General features: G+C 36.6%; 2 protein-coding genes across 2 annotated transcripts; one reads left to right on the forward strand and one right to left on the reverse strand.

Annotated features, from left to right (window-relative positions):
* The first annotated feature begins 1109 nt into the window (after positions 1-1109).
* LOC109088619 (heterogeneous nuclear ribonucleoprotein A1-like) lies at positions 1110-6293 on the forward strand. The gene is made up of 5 exons (XM_019102782.2): positions 1110-1181; positions 3185-3382; positions 3733-3822; positions 3987-4034; positions 5281-6293. The coding sequence occupies exons 2-5, from the start codon at positions 3349-3351 to the stop codon at positions 5445-5447; spliced, it is 339 nt and encodes a 112-aa protein (XP_018958327.1). The 5' UTR covers positions 1110-1181; positions 3185-3348; the 3' UTR covers positions 5448-6293.
* Positions 6294-8077: 1784 nt separating this feature from the next.
* LOC109088629 (nuclear factor erythroid 2-related factor 2-like) lies at positions 8078-19917 on the reverse strand. The gene is made up of 5 exons (XM_042763189.1): positions 19697-19917; positions 13757-14017; positions 11700-11795; positions 11448-11594; positions 8078-9988 (listed from the first exon to the last, which is right to left on the reverse strand). The coding sequence occupies exons 1-5, from the start codon at positions 19736-19738 to the stop codon at positions 8762-8764; spliced, it is 1773 nt and encodes a 590-aa protein (XP_042619123.1). The 5' UTR covers positions 19739-19917; the 3' UTR covers positions 8078-8761.
* Positions 19918-22467: the final 2550 nt, after the last annotated feature.

A 22467-nucleotide genomic window follows, 5' to 3' on the forward strand; every position in this document is an offset into this window, starting at 1 on the left:
GTAGGCCTATCTTTCAGGAATGGTAATAAAAGGCAGACATGCCCTCAATGTTTGAGCAGAGAATAATGTTTTTTTGTTGTTGTTGTTGTTTTTCAAGATTTTGATTTTTCTGTGGTGTGACAAACTCAGAACCCATTTAATATTGCTTTGCACAGACTTTAAAGTGACAAACTACACTTAAGTGAACTTGAGGGAAACCCTTAAAATAAAATCACCTCGAGACCAATGTGAAATAATGAGCGAGATTTCAGTAGCCTGTTGGGAATTCTTTGTTTTTCAGTTTTTACAGTATTTACAGTAATTCTAAACCCATGAATCACAGTGTTGACACGCAAACACATCCACAGTCACAGCATGCTGCAGTTGTTTACACTCATCACAACTGCAGTGTCTTGTTTAAATTGCATCACCTCCATTATAGTGCACTTATGTTATCATCAACAAGATAAGACAAACGTTGTTCAAACAAAAGTCAAGATAAATGGTTCAGCACACTGCCAGAGAGTTTTAATAATTGTATGTTACACTACCAGCTCAGATTCTTACTTCTTCAGATTCTTCACTGAAGCATTGTTTACAGAAATTCACATGATCACGTTCCGAGCAGATTTCCAAAAAATGTTCACCATCCAGCCTTTCTAGAAAAAGATGACTAGGATCACATTTAACCTACAGACTTTACCATACAAAAAAATAAATAAATAAATAAATAAATAAATAATAATAATAATAATAATAAATAAATAATAAAAATTCTAAAAATAATAATAAAATAAAAAATATCTATCTATCTATCTATATAATTATTTTTTTTTTATTATTATTATTATTATTATTATTATTTTTTGCAATTCAACATTAACAGAACAATATAGGCTAACATATGTAAACAGATCACCTGACCCTAATAATATATTGTTATCCTTTATATTAAATTTAAAAAAAAAGTGTGTTCATAAGTGCCACCCGCACTGCTAGATGATATTGGTGAACGTGTGTGTAACATAAACTAATGCAACTGTCCGCTGCCTTAGATATTATAAGAAATATTTTCGGCAGTGTATGTACTTTTTTTTTGGACCAAAGAGCACCCAACAGCTCAGCTGTCTCCGGAAGTGTCCGGCAGCGCCTCCGGTGGCTGAAGTGTGTCATCGCGCAGACCGAGCAGCTGCAGCATGCAGGTACCGCTTATCAGTGTTCCTGATGCTATACATAATACGAGTTTGTGTTAACAGTATCCATAGTAAAAGATATCATATGTCAGTTTATTACACTGGCTTTGTATTAAGCGTGCTGCATGTAAAGCTGTGTGTCTATGACCGAGTACAGAGCAGATACTGTATGCATGCTGTTATGGCGGATATATTAATATTTTCAATTGAAACATTAATCTCTTGGTCTTACAGTTAAACTCTCGTGAACACCAAATGCATGCCAAGACTGAACTGGTACAGTTTCCTAAAGGGATGCTTTTTGGTTAGGCATTGGGTTAGTAACAAAATACGGAGCCTGTTTTTTTGTAAACATGTCAGACGCATGGATTTAATGTTTTATCTCATATATTAACACTAACAATATGGGGGAAGCACTGAAGAACTGAACTCGACGCTCAGCTCAGCCGCCGGTTTGTTTCCAGTCTCCTGCTGAGTTTAGCTTTAGTTTCGGTGTGAGCAGTCGTCGGGATTCCTTGTAACGTTACAGACGCTCTGTTCCTGTACATATCATTCGATAGAAACCTACGACCACCGGCGAAAATACCGATCTCGCTAGTGTGGCGTTGGCTGAGCTCATGAATATTAACGAAGGCCATGCTGACGTTGCGCGGCCGTCTTTCTGGAGCATCCAATCACATGCCCTAATTAATATTCATAAGCCGGGGCCTACCTTTTAGGGCAGAGCCTCACAAAACCAAACCAGCTCTGCGGGTTGAATGTTGTAATCAGTAAACGTGTCATTTTCGGCTTCAAACATTAGGCCTAATTGTGTGTTTTATGTGCACAGGGTCGTGACAGTAAGGAGCCAGAGCAGCTCCGCAAGCTGTTTATTGATGAACTCAGTTTTGATGCTATTGCCACAGTATTAAGAAGAAATAATTAACAACGGACCATTGAATTATTGAAAATCAGTGCAATCACAGCCATGCTGATATTCAGTATTGTAGCCACATACATTCCTCTTGCTCCTGTGATACTGCTTAAAGAAATAATTCAACCTAAAATGAAAATGTACTCTTGCTCAGGCCATCCAAGGTGTAGATGCGTTTGTTTCTTCATCAGATTTGTAGAAATGTAGCATTCCATCACTTGCTCACCACTGAATCCTCAGCAGTGAATGGGTGCCGTCAGAATGAGTCAAACAGCTGATAAAAACATCACAGTAATCTAATCTAAAAACTTTCGTAATAGCATTCTGTAATTCTTTTATAATTATTATATGTGCCGTTTTTATGTATTTTATGTTTTATATATCTAGTGAGAGAATATTTGTACTAATTTAAATTCAGATATCACACTCCAGGATGGTTTGAAAATTTTTTTGTTAAATTTTAGTCACAACAAGTAAAATGTACACTCTTTATACCTTTTGAAATCATGATGTAAGCTCTTTTATTTGTCAGGTACCCATGTTCAGTCCTGTTTCCACCATGGAATAAAAAAAAAAATGCTTATATCAGATCTCTGACCCGCAATTATGAGTTTTGTATCTCGCAATTCTGCCCTTTTTCTCAGAATTGATATCTCTCAGCTCAGGCTTTTTTTTTTTGTTCTCAGAATTGTGTGTTTATAAAACAATTCTGACTTTATTTCTCAGAATTCTGAATTTTTTTATGAGTGGGGAATTTAGAGGAAAAATTCAGCAGTCAATCTAAATTGCAGGATGTAAACTCGGAATTCTGTGAACAACAAAAAAATTGTAATTTAAAACAAATTAATTGTGAATTTTGTGCTTGAGACTCACATTTGTGAGAAATTAATGTTGTGTGATGTTAACTCACAAATCTGAGAAATTAAGTCAGAATTGTGAGACAAGAAGTCAAAAAAAAAAAAAGATAAGATAAGATTAGATTTTTTTTTTTTTTATATATTTCATTCGGTGGCAGAAATGTCCTTCCATGCAAACCTTTCCTAAAATTAAGATAACTTTAATCAAGATTAAATTAAATAAATTTTCTTTCATTATCCAGGACTCCAATAAACCTGGAGCCCACCTGACAGTGAAAAAGATCTTTGTCAGTGGAATCAAGGAGGACACAGAGGAGTATCATATCAGACAGCACTTTGAGCGCTGTGGGAAGATTCAGATTACTGACAACTGGGAGCAAGAGAGGATTCTGCTCCGTCACCTTTGATGATCACGATACTGTGGAAAAAATTTGTTGGTGGTGAGCTTAGATGGAAACCATTTGCCAGACACTTGCTCTAAAGCTAGATGGAGATGATTCTTATTTAATTATTATGCATGCAGCTTTTATGAACTTGTTATTCAAGTTTAACTTTTAAATGTTTACAAAATACTGTTTAAGTGATTGCCAAAAAGTGATTCAAATTAAAACAAAATAAAACACTAAAATGAACATGTTCTTGTTTTTTAACCTTAAATCGTGATATTGTTGTATAAATGTTCATGCACGTTATGTGTCCATGATGTTATGTTAGAACAGCGAGAAATACTAGTTTTTACAGGTTTTATTCAGCAGCTGAGCAAACAGATTTCTGTTTCCTTTTTCATCAGCACAAAAATATCACACAATCAACCCGCATAACTGTGAAGTAAGAAAAGCACTTCCAAAGCAGGAGATGCGAGCTGTTTCTAATCAGAGATGTAAGTAATATGTTTCGTATCTACAGTAACTGCCTGTTCTGATTCTCAAATATCCATTTTGACATTTTTAGAGGTTTACAATGTTCCAGTGATATTGTAAAGTTGTTGTAGGTAATAAAATATAACATGTTGTTTTGGATCACGATGTGCTTTTCTGTTGTCAGATCGAGGTGGAGGTAATTTCATGAGCAGAGGAGGAAACTTTGGCCGAGGTAAGATGATATGTGATCCTGTACATCTGATCCTGTGTGTCGATTACATCTGCAGTTTGTACTCAGGTGTGAATAGTCCTGCGGTAAAAACACAGGGAATGCCGTATCTTTCACAGGAGGGTATGGAGGAGGCTGTGGAGGAGATGGAGACGATAGATTTGGGACAGTATCATTATACTAATATGAGCAGGGATCACTAAATCCACACTCCCTTGTGAAACTGTTTAATTTATGCCAGATTTGCACCGATGTTGAACAGAAGGGCTTTGCCAGAACAATGTATTTTTGAAACGGCTGCTTTGTTTTTAGTCACTGGTGAAATAGAGGATCACTGACCTATGTGTTAACCCATCACAATCAATCAATCACTCATATTTCATGAAGCTCCGACTGAAATTATTAGCACTGAAGTGCATGTTTATGTTTGTGTCTCTGGTGGTACAGTAGGTGGAAACTATTGTGGGGTCCCGGTTGTGGAGGGCGGGGAATAAAACAAGAGGGCTCTGTTTTTATTGAAGGTTATTATATATATATATATATATATATATATATATATATATATATATATATATATATATATATATATATATATATATATATATATATCTATTATTATTTTTTTTTTTTTTTCTTTTTTTAGTAACATGGGGCAGTGAATCATTAAATTGAATCTTTACTTTGTTGATTAAATTGTAAATTGAAAAATTGATTTTTGGAATATAGAGAATGAATTTTTTTCAGAAAGTAGTCTCTTATGCTCACCAAGGGTGCAATTATTTAATCAAAAATAAATTGTTGAAATATTATTACAATTTAAATAACTGTTTTCTATTGTTGTATATGTTAAAATGTAATTTATTCTTGTGATGCAAAGCTGAATTTTCAGCATCATTACGCTTCAGTGTCACATGATCCTTCAGTAATCATTCTATTATGCTGATTTGACAATTTCTTATTATCAGTGTTGAAAACAGTTCAGCTTTTTAATGTTTTTGTGGAAACCATGATACATTGTTTTAAGGATTTTTTTAATGAATAGAAAGTTCAAAAGAACAGCATTTATTTGATATAGAAATCTTAACCATGTAAGTCTTTAGTGTCACTTTTGATCAATTTAATGCACAGTTAATTTCTTTAAAAATACAGTATTTATATAATTTAATAATAAACAGAAAATGGATTGAATTATATCTAGATTATGGCTTAGATGAGTTCTGCTAATAACCCAATTGTTTTTGCATCGTAGGTAACTTTGGTGGAGGCAAAGGAGGAGGAAATTATAACGATTTTGGAAATAACGCAGGACAACAGTCCAACTACGGCCCCATGAAGGGAAATAACTTTGGAGGAAGGAGCTCAGGACCTTACAGTGGTACAGAAAATCCAGTACACTGCATGCCACATCAAAAGTGAAACCACTGTGTGTGAGCCTGATCATGTGCATTGTTATATTTAGGTGGATATGGCTCTGGGGGATATTGTTTTTTTTTTATTATTTGAAGACGGTGATGTCAGTGTCACATGTATTTTTATATATTGTGAGTATGTGTTGTGCAATCTGAGTTACATGATAAACAGTAGATTTTTTTTTTCAGATCTGAGGGCATGCAACATGTTAAACCTGTAAAGAGAGAAGTCTAGAAACAATTTTGACCATTGAAAAAAAGAAACCAGCTGAAATAAAGCTGTGTAGTAACTTGTCTAATGAAGTTTAGTGCGTCATTGAGTCTGAAAGCGAGTGCAGCTGTCCTGAGCACCTCGTAGAAAGGCCTCCAGGCCTAGACAGATGAAGATATGGGCTCTCAGACTGGCAGAGCGATCCCAGCCTCGACAGTGTGTCTCCAGAAAGCTAGCATCTGTTTCAGTGAGACTAGCTGGTACCCCACGAGAGGAGCAGGTAAGAGTAACACTTCTGCTTAATTCAAAGATGGGAAAAGCAGCGCCTGGTCTACAGTAAGTAACTGAATCAACGTCAAGATTTTATAGCCTTAAAAAATGAAAGTGACTTCTGTGTGTGCTGTGCTTCATACGTCTTAAGACTATCAACAACAGACAATGAACCCTTTTTGTCTGTGAAATTTGGCTAAAATTAACACATGCAAAATTTCACATGCAAAGAAGGCTCATTGTCACTAGTGTAGCAGTGAATGAAGCAGCTTTATATTTGTCCATGCAGAGAATTTGCATGTTTAAAGTTTCTCAGATCCGTTGTGCAATCCACATGGGGAACACGTCCCACAAGTGAAATTCCCAATCAGGCAGATTATTGAGATGACTGAATTTCGCCGTACAGAGGTAAATGTGTCAGAAGTACTAATAATTTAATGAATCATCATTGAGAATAATGTGTATAACAAAACTATGGCAAAAGTCTGGGAGTGTTATGGTAATACAAATCAAGATTTATGAATTCATTTAAATCTTTTTTTTACAAATGCCAAGATTGTCTAGCAGCACACAGTAGATTGTTCTTTCGTTTGATTTTGTGGTGGAATGTGACCCAGGCTTGTTTTAGTGAGAGTCATTCACTAGTGTGCACGTGAGAACATATGTGCTGAATCTTCACTCACATCTCAGATAATAGTTTTTTGTGTGTGTGTGTGTGATATGAATCACTTGACAGGAACTTTACATATATACAGTGTGGGTGTGTGTGTGTGTGTGTGTGTGTATAAAAAAAAAATATATATATATATATATATATATATAATATATATATATACAATTATTTATTTTTGGGGGAGGATGTTTTGTCATTCCGGGTAAATTCATGTATATTACACAATATTTTATAGTCTTAAAACATCACTCATAATGGCCAAATGAATAAGTGTGAATGCATTGCCAAATACCGATTTTGTTTAATAAAACATTTGAAACCCCCTGAGAATGTTTAATTTGCTGTGTTTGTGTTGTTTTTTTATGTGAGCGCAGGTCCTTTTCTTCTCACGCAATGCTTATCTTACTCCAAAACCTGTCATGGGGACTTTGTTCCCTTGACATTGAACCATTGGTAAATGTTTAAGATAATGTTGGCCTAGATAAGTCATGTGTTAATTTACTGTAACGTCATTTATTATTTATATAACCTTATGTGCTCTATGTTGTGTCTGGTGACAGGAGAGAAAGCATGGCAGTTTAATGCTGTCATAAGACCGAAAAGCATTCAGTGAGCCAATTTTTCACCTGCATTTTTATTATACATGAAGCTTTATATAGTGACAAGATCCTAGATTGTGACGTGTGAATGCAGGTCTGTGAACAGGTTGGCCCTGTTGGCTGAAAACGGAGAGCTACTGTAGTGTGCAAAGGAGAGGGTTTGGTGTGTTCAAAGGTGGTGTGTGTGTGGGTGAAAGTGACTTGCAGTGCAAACAACCGCTCTTTACTGCTGTACTTTGTCCAGCGGGGCTTTAATGACAGCCACAGCCAAACAATTCAGCTCTGTTGCATAACATTGGAGACGGGGGCTGTTCGCTTGAGGAAGATTCAGTTGAGAGTTGTCAGCAGAGCAGGCTTGACAAAAAAGCCCTTTCATCCTCAAAGGCTTATGATTTGTTAAATCTCATTAATTGGGGTAGATTTTGTGAGTATGTAGTGTTCTGCAGTGTTAGTGGATAGCCAAAATAGAAAATCTGTTTCCAAGAAAACTAACAATTTGAGCACAAAACCTCACATAATGGAGAACTCTCTCCCAATGATTATGATGTCATTGCGTATAATATCCAGTGGACTCTTAAACTACACTTAAACAGGATTAGATGAAATATCAGATGCTTTTCTTCATCTTTACTTGATGTCTCTTTTAATTTACTGGTGATTTTAGGTGTAGCAATACATTTTGTCTTCATTTTGGGCAGTATGATGTTATAGTAGACATGTTTTTGTGCCATCAGTCTTTAAAATATAGGTCACTTCTTTTGGTATGTTTGTTGAATGAACTAAATTTGGTGCTACTTCCTTATTCCTTCTCTTGTTAATATCCATTTCCTTTTTCCCACTCGGTTAACAAACCAACTCCCATTCAAGACCGCATAACACTTCACTGGTTTAAATATTTATTTATTATATAAAGCCATAAATTCAGGAGGTAAAATAGCAATAGAATAGTAAATTAAGATATAAAAACTGACACAAGTGCAGACTTAAAATGATCACAATTTTTAGCATACTAAAATGTGATCTATTTAGTACATTTGTTCCTATCTCAATAGCAAATAAAGTATAAATGTATTTACAAACCATAGAGGTAAAAGAATCTCAGAGAAAATATAAAGGAGTACAAAATCCAACGGAGGTGAAGAATATTAGGACAGTAGAATACGCAAAACATATATAACAGTAGTGCCATTTCAACAGTTGATGTAAAAGCAAAATGCGCTCCTGTTTAGTTGTTTCCTTTGCGTAAAACGTACACCGTGTCCTAACCAGTCACCAAATGACAAGTTTCAGGAGTCAGCGATGTTCTCGACACTAATAGCAACATATTTGATGATGTTTAATGTGCAGCCAGATTTTGGACCAATGAGATTCCATTGTGGGCGGGGCTTCCCGGAACAATGCTGCACCAACCAAGTGACTGACAAAATATTCTGTGGCTGGTTAGGACAAACACATCAACGTGGGAAGAGCCTTTGTCGCTTTATTGCAACATGCCTGGTTAGGATATGTTGTTAGCAAGAGAAAAGCAGTACCAAAAAAACAGGAAGGAGAGAGTAGATGGAACAGAGCTAGTTGTTCTTAACGAGAGTCTTTTTAAGGCGAGGAACGAGGAAAACGGTGCCATCCGCAGTGTGCTGAAGGGAGTATTCGTTGGGCGAGAAAGGCTTGCCGTGCTCGTCTCGAAGCATACTGAAGACCTCATGGTACAAGGTACTCAACTGCTGCTTCATCTCTCTCAGGCTGGTGCTACGTTTGCTCTTCTCCTTCATCAAATGCTCCTTCTCCTCTTTCAGCGAGTCCAGCTCGTACTCCAGGCCCACAATGTTCTCCATCTTCCTCTTGCGGCAGTTCTGCGCCGCAACCTTGTTCTTGCCCCGACGGCGGATGTCTCTGACGAGGGCGAGCTGGGCCTCGTTGAGCTGGTGTTTGGACATCATCTCGTTGAAGTCATCCACAGGCAGATTGATGATCTTGTCCACAGTAAATGGGATCTGCAAGGCTTTTGCTCTCTGTTCGTCACGGGAGAGCCGGGCCTCGGAGCGTTTCTTCTGCTTGTCTTTGGTAAAGGGCGGTTTTGAGTGGCCGCTGGCCTCCGCCGGCTCTATCTTTGGGTTCTTCGCTTTCATCTGCAGTGCCTCTGCCGGGGGTTTCTCTGAGAGAGATGCCTGAGCTTCATCGGTAAGGTAAACCAGCGGGAATATCTCGGCATAATCTGACTCCATGTCTCCCGGACTACCGTCCATCTCTTCGGAGTCAGAGTCGCTGAAACCAAAGGATCCGTCTCCGTTCAAGGACTTCCCCGGAGAGCTCGTGTGAGGGCTGGCGTCCAGCGACAAGCCGGAATCTGAATCTGGGAATTCGGACATAGGCTCTGGTTTTCCTGAGCTGAAGCTTCCAGGTGAGAAGCTGTGCAGATCCATGGTGTTCACAGGAGGATCGCTGGGGATCTCCACCAATTGGCTGACCGTATTTCCTTCATCGGATGTGAGAGGACCGCTGTTCACTTTAACCTCTCTCATCTCTGGATAAAACAGCTCATTGAATTCTTCCGGTCCAAACTCGGCCCTCACATCCGGGACATTCAGACTCATCTGGCTGAGGTTGGGCGACACCATAGTGTTAAAGGATCCATCATATGTGTTGATGTATTCGGGAGGACACCCCTCTGTCTGGACAGATGAGAGATGGTCCATGCCGGGCAGGTACTGGCTGTAGTTTGGGTCCTGTGCTTCTGTGGAAGGTTTCATAAATCCATCCATATCCAACGAGTCCTGCATCTGCATATTGAGGCACTGCTAAAAATACAAAAGAACAGCCGTGTGAACGTTATAATCCAAAGTGAAGACACATTCTGTATGAGACAAACAGTATTGAGTCTACTTTTCACTCCATAGAGTTCAATGCACTGGGGAATGTTGACGTGAGTCACATGACAGGGCCTTTAAACCTTTTTTTGTTTAGTTATGAATCAGCTTCCATGTATACTGAGGTAAAAAAGTGGTTCAATTCAAACAAAAACAAATGAAGTATGTATCCGCGTTGGCCGTCACACCACAGCATGACCTCAGAGAGGATAATTTGGTTGTTGCTCAGCAACAGGGTTGTTTGCGACTTTCTAAACCACAGGTGGCATGAATCAGAGGAGCACCTCACAGCCTCTCTCTAAAAACTAATTTAAAGTAGTTCACATCAAAATCGAAAGTTCTGTTATCATTTTCGGGCCTTCATGTCATTCCAAACCCAAAAGAGTTTTGTCTGAAACACAAAAGAGGATGTTTTAATGAAACCTGAGAGATTTCTGTCCCTCTGCTGAAAGTCCACACTACCCAAACTTTGATGCTTCAAAAAGTCCATAAAGATATCCTAAAAGCTGAGCACAGATGCAGTACTGGATGTGTTCTACTGTACATATGTGCGTTGATTAATGATTATTTGTGTATCAATTAAATGGATTAAACCAGTTCATATGGATTACTCTTACACTTTCTTCATGAACATTTTGAAGTCTCTAAGTTATAGTGGAATGGACTTTCAATGGAGAGACAGAAATCTCAGTTTCCATTAAAAATATCTTTATTTGTGTTTCAAAGATGAGAAAAAGGTTTATGGGTTTGGAATGATATGAGGGTGAGTAAACACTGACAGAATTTTCATTTTGGAGTAAATTATACTGAAAAGTGTTTGTAATGTTTGGCATTTTATCTGGCAAGAGTCCATAATTTACACTAGCCAAGCACCAAATGTAAGTATAAATTGGCTTGGGTGTGTAAATAAACCTGTTCTGTTGGCTGAAATCTTTATTTGGAAACTGACTTGCTATTCAAAGACTTGTCTAGGATGAATGAATGACCGAAAAACACGAAAAAAAAACATTTGGACTTTTATCCATAACAACTTTTATCTCAATAAAAACTTTCTAAAAACTTGTCTAGGATGAATGAATGACCGAAAAACACGTTTTTCTTTTTTTTATCACAGAAAATATTTAAAACATTAAAAATATTAAAAAAAAAAATTTTTTCAATATTTGTAATATTAAATGTTTTAAAATATGTGAGATAAAAAAAATTATACATATTGTATATATTTTAATTATTATATTATTTAACAAATATTTTATTTTAAAAATGTTGCTAAATATCTGTTTCATGGCCAACAAGAAATATTTATGGCATTTCCAGGACTGGCAATAAGTTCGTTTTGGATCCTGCACTGATTATAGGGTGTTAATGAGGTCTGGTTGAGGGTTCATACCTGCAGCTCTGGGAGTGAGAGCAACTCCATCCAGGCTTGATCCAGAGAGCCTGGCAGCAAAGGATTCTGGGTAAAGGCTGGGATGTCTGAGGGCATCATAAGATCTGTGGAAGGAGGAACGGATGCATCCAGGCAAGGCGGCACTGACTGCACAGACAACAGAAGAGAGATAATTAGACTGAAGTGCAGTGACATGTATAGGTGTTATATTTCCGTGAGGTGTTATATGGGTGATAAATATCCCGTAATCACCTCAGCTGCCTCATCTAGTGGAAAAGTCTCAGCCAGGAGCTGCATGCACTCATCGAATGACATGGCGTCACCGTCCTGTTCTGCGAAAGCCTCATTCTGCACATACACAGTCAAATGCATCCTAATAAAACCACTGCGTCTACACACAGAGCAGGAAACATGCATGTCAGTGTAGATTCTGTGACTGGACTGACTTGACTGAGTTAGTTTTTGAAACAACCTTTCAGTTAAAATTATTAACAAAGGATGTCTATGATTTCATGTAAAGATTTAAAAGAGATTGTGATTTCTGTAGTTTCTGTAGTTAGTTCTGTGTTTGTGTAGATGTGGTTGTGCTTTGGATTTTTCATTTCTGTAAACTGAATTAAGTGTGCTCTGGATGCTAAATGAAATGAATAGTTTTACCATTGCTAATTTAACTAATTTTATTACTGGAATTAACATGAGTCTCAAAGTATGCATAGACTTGCCAAAGTCTGCAAAATGTGATCTCAAACATTTGTCAACATTCTCATTCTTCTAGGATCAAACGATCTGAGCTATAGCATCATTTTAGAGCAGCAAACTCATCATTGACTGGAATCTTTATTTGAATCTGTAACACAATATATGCTTTAAATTGGAAGATTAAAGCATTCATTTAGTGACTTGCTATTCAAAAACATACCAAATATCTATTAATCTAATAGTTTTCGTCATGCTATTTCAACTATATTTATTAACCAAGGCTCCAGACCAAAAATACTACTACTACTACTAATAATAATAATAATTGGCTCCTATAGGAAACAAAATTAGGTGCCTAATTATTTTTTTTAACTGCCACAGAATACTTTTTTAATTTTTTTATTTTACAATTTAACATTTCAATCATGTCCTGGGAACTAAGGTTCACTTAAAGTGGGAACTAAATGTCTTTTCCAACATTTTCCAATATTTATTGTTTGAATTTCGTTATGAATTTGGCATAATTTTAAAGCTGATACTTGGTTTATTAAAATGTTACCAAGCATAAAGCTTATTGCGATTACGTTCACGCATTAACAGAGCAGCATATAGATTAAAGATCTTGATAAGAAGCCACATCAGTATCGATTATAAACGAGAACTGTTAACGATATCGCTAATATCCACACAGCTGACAGCTTTACCTGTTGTAGTTTGTTAAAGTTGTGCACGAAACGGACCCTGCTTTTCTGCACTTTGACTTCGCACGTCTCCGTCGTTTTCGATCTCTCTCATGCTGCACAGCAGGAGCTGCTTTCAGCAGAGATCAAAAACTTTGATGCGCATCGTCTCGGGTTTTTTACGTCAACGTAAACAAATGATGTGATCGCAAAACAATCAAGAAAAAAGGCATTACATGCAAGTTTTAAGTCATGACATGTAAATTTATACAGTTGCCAGTGGCGACCTCAGCTAAAGCTTAACTCGCAAAGTAATATTTTCCATCATTAATGGAATATTTATAACATTGATTATTTCTAAAATTTGAGATGAGATTTCAAAACTATGCTCAGACTTGCCAAAAGTCAGTCATTTTGCTGTGATTTCAAACATTTCTCATCATTCTCATGCTGCTAGGATCCAATGATCTGAGCAATGCCATCAAACTCTTACTATACGTCAACAGATGTCTCATACATTCATTTCTCTTAGGAGCTTTAGGAGAAACATCTAAGACAAACTCAGAGTAAGCAGAATAAAAGTAGGCAATTAGGTCCACTCAAGTGCGTTCACTTTGTACAGGACTAAAATCACATCTGCGAAACACAACCTCCTCAGGGAAAACAAGCTCTTTAGTGTCCTATCAGTGTCAGACTAGGTTTGTTTGCGAGTTTATTTGCTGTCCTTTCCGTAGAACTGCGCTTACGATAAAGCCTTACCACCTGAGTTCCAGTAATTATGCCATAGTGGCTGTTACCAAGCAACTAAGCAGCTGCACCCTGTAATATGAGGCTATGTGTGTGTGTGTGTGTGATCTCAAATCTGCTCTCCTCTTGCCCTGGCGTCGATGTGTGCATGCACACCTCTCTTCCTGTGACCGGATGGCGTACCTGTGTGACTTCGGCATTTGTCGTGTTGGTGTGGGTCGGCGGGGCGCTTCGAGGCACAAACTCTCCGGTCTCCTCGTCCAGCTGGAGTTGGGCGAGTAAAGCTTTCTCCTGCTCCCGCAAACGCTGCTGCTGCTTCTCCTCTTCCTTCTCACGCTGCAGACGCAGCTCCACTTCCTTCTGTCTGTAGCTGAAATCAAACACCTCTCTCCCCGCACCCAGATCCACGTCCTGCCTCCACAGGATATCTATCAGATCCATATCCTAGAGAGAAACAACAGAGATGAAGATGAGAGGAGCTGGCCTCCTCCTGACCACACCCTGCCTGTCTGGGAGGGATTGTGAGCCCGTCCCACCTCAGATAAGCACACGCACAAGACAGTGTGAATAATACATACTGCTTCTCTTTTTTAACTCCATCTCTGGGAACCACAGTTCAGCCACCAAGCATTTTCTAAGAACTTTCTCAATATCATGCATTCTCATGTGATTTGATAGATGACATGGGATATTGAGGCTTTGAACCACAGGACCATTTTCAGGATTTATCTATTTTCTACTGAAGTGGAAGTTTGCTCTGAAAATGTAAAGTTCTGGTTTCTATTATGTGCAGTGGTGGACAGTAAAGTATTTCTTACTCTTTTTACTGTACTTTTTTTTTTAACTCATTATGTAATTGAATTTTTACTTTCATTCCAAAGCATAATATCATAGTTTTTACTCTACAATATTTCCAAATATATTGTTCCTCATTGTTTGGAACTGATATTTTAAATGACGTTTAATGTTTTTATGTTGTATGGCAAGTTTTAGTAATAGTTTTTTTCTTATTTGCATACTCAATGTCTTCATGCACTAATCTTCCTTAATGACTAGCTAAAATAATAAAAATGCTTCACTGATGAGAAGTTTTTACCTTTAATACTTGAGGACATTAAAAACCAAGTACTTTTACTCAAGGAGTACTTTTACTGTAGTACTGTTTGATTGATATTGTTAACATGTTTTGTTTTAATTGGTCAAAAAGGCCTTTTTTCAGCTAATGACTTACAGCGCTGTACTAGTTAAGTGATGAATCCACCGCTTCTGAAGCAAAACTGAAATTTCCAGGCAAGTAAAAAGAGGTTACGAAAGCACTGGTGTTTTTATTGTAAAAAAAAAAAAAAAATATGACCTAGAAGTCAATGCATTTCAGCATCTCTACTCTTGGTTCAAATGTTATATACCACCAAATGAGACATTTAAAAATGCTGGTAATTAAAAAAATAATAATAATAAAAATAAAAAAAAATCCCAGGCTTAGTAACAAAAATATTTAAAACCTTGGCATCTGTCTTTTCTTGATTGATAGTTGCAGGAACTAAAATCTTTACTACATCAACAGTGTCTGAGATATGCAGTACTATGCAGTCTTTAACCTCCTCTGCTGTTTATTTACACACTGAAAGCTTTGTACCATCAGTCTGCAGTGCTGCATTTATCTGGTTATGAGGTGAGAAAAACCATGTCGAGCATGTGACTCGAGATCTGTAAAAAAATCAGCTTCCTATAGTTTCAGATCACAAGGCCCAGGGGACTAAACAGAGAAGAAGTGTGTACTGACAACAGAGGAACTGCAGAGTTAAAAGGAAGCGATTCTGTTTCACACTTCTGAATAGCCATCGGCATTGACATCACGGCAGAATTCAGTAGATGCTACAGTGTAACTAAATAAGGCTGCATAAATTATTTTTGACTAAAGGACCGTTTCCGAATGATTATTTTATTAATATTATTATTATTTTTTATTATTATTTTATTAATAATTTTGCCAAATTCTTTATCAATTAAATTTATTTAAACACATATAAATTACAAATTTATTTAAAAAAAGTTTTATAACAATGTAATGACACAAATGTTTCTTTTTTTTACTAAAGGACGGTTTCTGAATTCTCAATTTATTATTATTATTATTTTTATTTTAAATTGTTTTCATGTTTAGTTTTTATTTATTTATTTATTTTTATTATTATTATATTAGCACATAAATTCTTTGTAATTTAATTTATTAAACGGTTTAATATTTATTTAAAAATATATATACCTTTATTTAAAGAGAGTTTTTAACAATATGATACAAATACAAAAAAGACTGTAAATTTATTAATATTATTATTAGTGAAATGCTTTCATGTTTAGTATTTATTTTTATTTATTTTTATCATTATTATATTAGCACATAAATTCTGTCAATTTATTTTATTTACATTTTTAAATTAAAAAAAAAAGATTTAATTTACTTTTTATTTATTCATTAATAAACATAATAATAATAATTTTGCCAGTGCAAAACTTCTTAGTCAATTTAATTTATATAAGCACATATAAATTTCAAATTTATATAAAATATGTTTTATAACAATATAATGATATGAATGGTCTAGAGTATAATTGAGGCCTCCAGACAGCAACATGAAGCGACATGCCCGTCTCGCTCTGAGTCACACACATCCTCTCCAGCTCCAGATAACAGAGGGGGCGGAGCCAGAGAGATGATGAAACATCTAAACAACTGCTAAATGCGCCCCTCTCACGAGAGGATGAACCGGACCATCTCCTCCTCCTCAAAGCTGAATGAATGACGAACGTGTGTTTCCGTTCGTTTAGTTTGGGTTTTTTTGTGAGTGGAAATGTTTCTTTAAGGAGCTTCTTACTTTCAAAACACATTCTGTTGTTTACGAGTGTGTTACAAAAGCATATGTTGTTTATAGTTCTTTAAAACAGATCTTTAAAGAAACAAATAGTCCAAAACTGAAAATATTGGGATATTATTATTATTATTATTATTTTATGTTTTATTAATATCTTTCTTCTGTGAAACACTAAACAAAGTGTTTGGCGGATGGTTGGGGTTTTGTTGTCCATACAAAAGGGCAGTGGATGGTGAATTTTACTGCCAAACCCAAAAAAATGACAAAGAAGCACAATAATAGTCTAATAAAAGTAGTCCATATTAATTGTACACTAAATTTCAAGTCTTCTGAAGCCATATCATCCTTTTTTTCATGCCAAACAGGGGCAAATAATTAAGCTGATATTCGGGTTACTGTTGTAAATTAAAACTAAAACCATAAAAAAAACTATTTTCATTACTTGAAATAATTTTCAAGTACTAAATTAACTAAAACTAAAATTAAAAACTACAACTATACAGTCTATATATATAAATGACAAAAACATAACAAAATGACACTAACTAGAAAATATTAAAATGCAATCTATTTCAAAATATAAACAAAAACTTTCATCTTAAATTAAAACTGAGCCCAAGATTTAGTGTTTCACTAAAATAATATTGGTCCGAATGACATGAGGGTGAAAATAATCACCATTTGCTGGTGAACTGTTCCTTTAAAGTGAAAGGAACAATATCTGGTATATATGATAAGTTCTGTGATCGCGGTGAGTGTTTTTGATGTGATGTAAGCAGATGATGTAACTTTGACACTCATTATGTGGGGTTCTGTATAAACATAAGTGAATGTGAGGCTTACTGGACAGACAAAGAATAGTATTGCACGTATGTTTGTGTATTCATAAGCCTATCGACTGCATTAGAAGAGAAAACGTATATGCAAGACATGCATAACTACATAATTAATGCTCAAAGTGTTCTAATCATTATCCAGGTTAATGGCAATGAGAAACCAGAGGCGGATATTAAAACTGCAAAGATTCCTGGTCAAGAAGCAATTCTTTTTCACACCTGTCTCACTTCCTGTTCTTCTGGAATGTGGAATATACCATTGGAGGAACAAGAACTCCTTGTTCTCTATTTTTTTTTTTTCAGGCAGGTACAGCATGTAATCAGCATCCAAACCGGTTTACCAAACCCTCACATTATTCCACTCTCAATGAAATATTATTACAAGCATCGAAACACTTGTTTCTTATAGCACTGATTCAAATATAGTACTTTGTGCATCAGCACACACATTTAAGTTTTAGGAACACTTAATAATTTTCATTAATAACACTGACAACTTGAATACATTATATATCGCTAAACAGATCATTAGGTAGCCTAAAGCACGCGGCACAATAAATAATTTGGTGTCACATCACTTTAAAGCATTGCTTACATGTGTTTTATAAACTCTGATCTAACAAAATTAACCTAGCATGAAATCTGTTCATTTAAAACACCGCAAATATCTGTGTCTCTGCTTTAAATGGTGATTTTGGCCTGTTCCACCTCAGGGGCCTTGACCTTCATTCAATGTAATTCTTTTTAAGTTACATTTATGGGCTTTTTGTACTTTTGATTTTGAGAGTGGAGTGGAGAGATGACAGGAAACTATTGGAGTGGAGAAAGGGAACGAGATCAGCAAAGGACCTTGAGACAGGATTCGAACTCGGGTCGCTGTGAGCACAGTTGTGTTATATGTTAACACACTAACCACGAGGCTATTAGCACCAACTCGAAGTCATAATTCTGACATGATCTATAAATAGTATGTGTACAACACAGTAAAAAGTTAAAAATTATGGGACATTAAGTGTATAAACAACAAGGCCTTACTAAGTGACAGCCTAATTTAGGCAGAACTTGAAATTTTGTTACCCATTCTGGTGTTTGTGTGTATGTGTGTGTGTGTGTGTGTGTGTGTGTGTGTGTGTGTGTGTGTGTGTGTGTGTGTGTGTGTGTGTGTGTGTGTGTGTGTGTTTTGTGTGTGTGTGTGTGTGTGTGTGTGTGTGTGTGTGTGTGTGTGTGTGTGTGTGTGTGAGTTAGTTAGTGTGTGTGTGTGTGTGTGTGTGTGTTTATTTTGTTTTCTCTTTTTTCGGATTTAAGATGTTTTGATTCATATTTCCAATACAGGCCTAAAAAAAACTTTAAGAGATATAAAAACAAGAGAAAATAAAATATCTTGTATAAAATTTAGTTAGCCCTTCTGTGATTAACAAACAGTATTTTCAACAGTATTTTTCACGTGCCTCCATAGGTTTTGTACCCTATTCAAGTGTCCCATTAATGAAAAATACCATAACGCTTTGATTCATATATTTTAATGCATTCACTTCTAAATATGAATGCACTATTAATCTCTTCAGCACCATGTGATATTTGTCAATAACTTAATAATGAAAGTTTTTTAGGTGTTTTACCAAAAACCCCTCTTCTTCTTTCAGTTAGGTATAAAGAATCAGATTAGATGTGATAGAGACTGAAAACGTAAATCTGAGGATCGCTTCTTTACGTCAGAATACAAGGGTAAAGTAAACAGACACATTCCACACTGGAGCCGCCTGCTATTATGCAAGAGAGTGCGCATGCGCAGAGAGCCAGCGCACAGTCTGCGGGATCACACGCACAAACACATCAAAGCGCGTCGACGCGCGCGTCTCACGGCAGAAGTTCACCGCGGGCCAGCTTCGCTTCGCGCTACTAACTATTCAACACTGCGATGATTTAGATTTACATGCATTTTGATACTTCTTCCTTCCTTTCGTTCTTAGGACGGCCCAAGTTCAATGACTATGCAGAATTTGGGCTGAAAAGGAGAGTCGCGAGAAAACGGGACAAGAGGAAACGCCTCCTTTAACACAGAATTACATTCACAAAGACGTTTCAGCGATTTCGCCTCTATGTCATGAGTTATAGAATGAAACAAAACATCGTCGATGATTATCATCTTGAAACTTTAAAATCAGAAACACTCCAAAAAGTCAGTGATCTGGTGTCACATTTATGTCACGAGCAATAAATACTTCTGAATAACCTCACATGTCCCACAATATACCGGTTCAAAGGGCAAAATGATGTAACAGCTTATTAAAATTGGAAAAGAAAACAACAACTCTGATTTCTCTTTAATTTTAGTATCGTTTTAATACTATTAAACATACTAGACATTATTATAACACTAGTGACGCAATTAAGTATTATTAAATGTTAGTTACCTGTTGGCTTGGATGCATTTTAGGCAATTCAATCTCCATCATGCTGAGAGATAATCTCTCCTTTTCCGCCGTAACTCCTAAAGTGGTTTCTTTGTTTATAATCCTTCACAGCGAAATAAACTAAAGCTTAAAATAAGCGCGTCAGATTGTCGTCGCGACTCGCCGCTCTTCAGAAGGAAATGCTGTCCGTGGAGTTATGAAAATTTACGGAACGCCCCAGTCATTGGGTGGCCCCGCCCCCACCCGCGCTGACCAATAGAAAGCGCCCGCTGAGCTGCTGCGGGATACGCCCCCTTTTACCTCCACACTCTACCTACAACCAAACTGAACTTTTTTCTAAACGTTGCCACTTTATTTTTATAACTCTATTATTATTCTATTATTTAACTCTATTAGAAATCTATTTTTTTTTCTGAAAGCAGCACTCGGTTTGATGAATAGCACCTAGGCTATATTATTTCTTTAACATAAATATTCTACATAAACGCTTATCTGAACAGATGAGTTTTTAAGAGTCAAAAAATGTTTTTGCTCTTTTTTTTATAATAAAAAAACAAACAGGGTTCATCGCCTTTTGTGACAACTGGGCTGCGTTCAGCCCCGACAAAACGTTGCAAAACGTTTTTTAAACGGAAACGGTGGCGTGTTGAACACCCTGTTGTGATGACGCAAGCGTTGCAACTATGGCAGCTGAGAAGGCCATTCTCTGTGTTCCTTTTTGAAGAATTTTCGGAGCCTGATGATATTGATATAAATACTTGTTTAATACTGCAAAGTACCCTCGATGTTACAGTCACTGCCCTTGCCGTCCAGAATGAAAGAGAACATCTTACCAAATTCTGACTGAAAACACATCTATTTTATCTCCTGGTAGCTAATCAATTCTAATTTAAATTATTTTATTTCTAGTTCTTAATTTTTAAATACCTTGTATTAATTATCATTCTCATTTTTTGTAAAGCACTTCATTACCACTGTGTATGAAATTTGGTATATAAATAAACTTGCCTTGCAATGAAGTTAAAAATATAAACAACTACATCATCATGGTGATATGCTATAATTTTACTATAAAACTCTTACGGCAAACATGTCTTCTAATGTCTTCAATTGTTGCATATACCGAGCTGCAGCGGACACATTTGTAAACTACTTTACTAGGACCCATTGTGCGAGGTGTCTCTTTAATACCGCGTGGTTTATATACATGCTGCCGCTGATTGGGCCGACATTTCTGACACACCCACCAAACAAGAGAAAACGCATCTCAAACCCGTTGCACACCGTTGCACACCGTTTCCAGGAAACGTGTCGTTCAACCCGGAAAACGTAGCAAACCGTTGCGCACCGGTGTGAGCTTGAACGTGCCCCTGATTCCTAGCAGATTCGTATGGAGTTGATTTTGAGTTGCAGATTGCTGCACCTGCTTTGGACTCAAAGCGATAGGCCAGTTTTTGTGTCAGGTGACTTTTCTTAGGCCTTAGTGGACCTGTACAATCAAACACGCTGTAAGAGCAGATATAAGCACACACCTACTACTGTAACGCGCGTCAGCTGCGTGTCTGTCTGTCAGATAGCGCCCCCTGCGGTTCAGGCTTTGGACAATTGCATATGTGTGTTTTTTTCTTTTATTTGTAATTAATCTTCAACCTTTTAAACCACAATTTAACCACTCTAACCAATTTCAGAGTTTATAATTACAAAACTTTAAACTAATGTTGCTTGGGTTGAACAAATGGATTACTGTGTTGGTAAGCGAATAATCTGTCTGGGATGATGCACTGAATGTTTAAAAGTTTGAAATGGTCCTCTGACAAAGACTATAATTACTGTTGTTAAAAGATCAGCCCACACCGTGACACTTAGCTAAATCATACTGTCAGCTGAGTGCAAAGGGTATTCTGTGTTGCCTAAAGCTACAATGAGCGTTTCATCAGCGATGGGAACTTTTGGCCCTGTTGACTCTCTTAAAGCACAATTTTAACTAGTTTTAGTTATTTGTGAACTAACAACGTCCAACAGAGTGCATCAAATCAGAAATCATATTGACAGTCATCAACATCTCTACTGTGAAACAGTGTACTGTTTATGTGTTTTGTGCTTTATTGTGGTACAAACTGTGATAAAATTATATTTTAAACATTTTGGAAGTCTCATATAGCCTATAATTTCACACTAAAAATGCTCTATCCACAAATTATATTTCCCTCGATTTTTCTTTGTTTCCTTAATGTCCCATAGTTCATCTAAACTTTATTAGGATGTTTTTTTTTGTTGTTTTTTTTTAATTACAGTTGTAGTAAGTGTAAATCTGATAGAAATAATTTTCACACAATATAGAAATGTTTTATATCTATTCCATTTACCATCCACTATACCATCTGTCTATCTATCTGTCTGTCTGTCTGTCTGTCTATCTGTCTGTCTGTCCGTCCGTCAGTCTATCTGTCTGTCTGTCTGTCTGTCTGTCTGTCTGTCTGTCTGTCTATCCATCTATCTATCATTCTATCTGTCTGTCTGTCTGTCTGTCTGTCTGTCTGTCTGTCTGTCGGTCTGTCCGTCTGTCTGTCTGTCCGTCCGTCCGTCTGTCTATCTATCTAGCTGTCTAGCTGTCTATCTATCTATCTATCTATCTATCTATCTATCTATCTATCTATCTATCTATCTATCTGTCTGTCTGTCTGTCTGTCTATCTATCTATCTATCTGTCTGTCTGTCTGTCTATCTATCTATCATTCTATCTGTCTGTCTGTCTGTCTATCTGTCTGTCT

Source organism: Cyprinus carpio, chromosome A9 (genome assembly GCF_018340385.1).
Source record: "Cyprinus carpio isolate SPL01 chromosome A9, ASM1834038v1, whole genome shotgun sequence".
In the NCBI taxonomy this organism is placed as follows: Eukaryota; Metazoa; Chordata; class Actinopteri; order Cypriniformes; family Cyprinidae; genus Cyprinus; species Cyprinus carpio.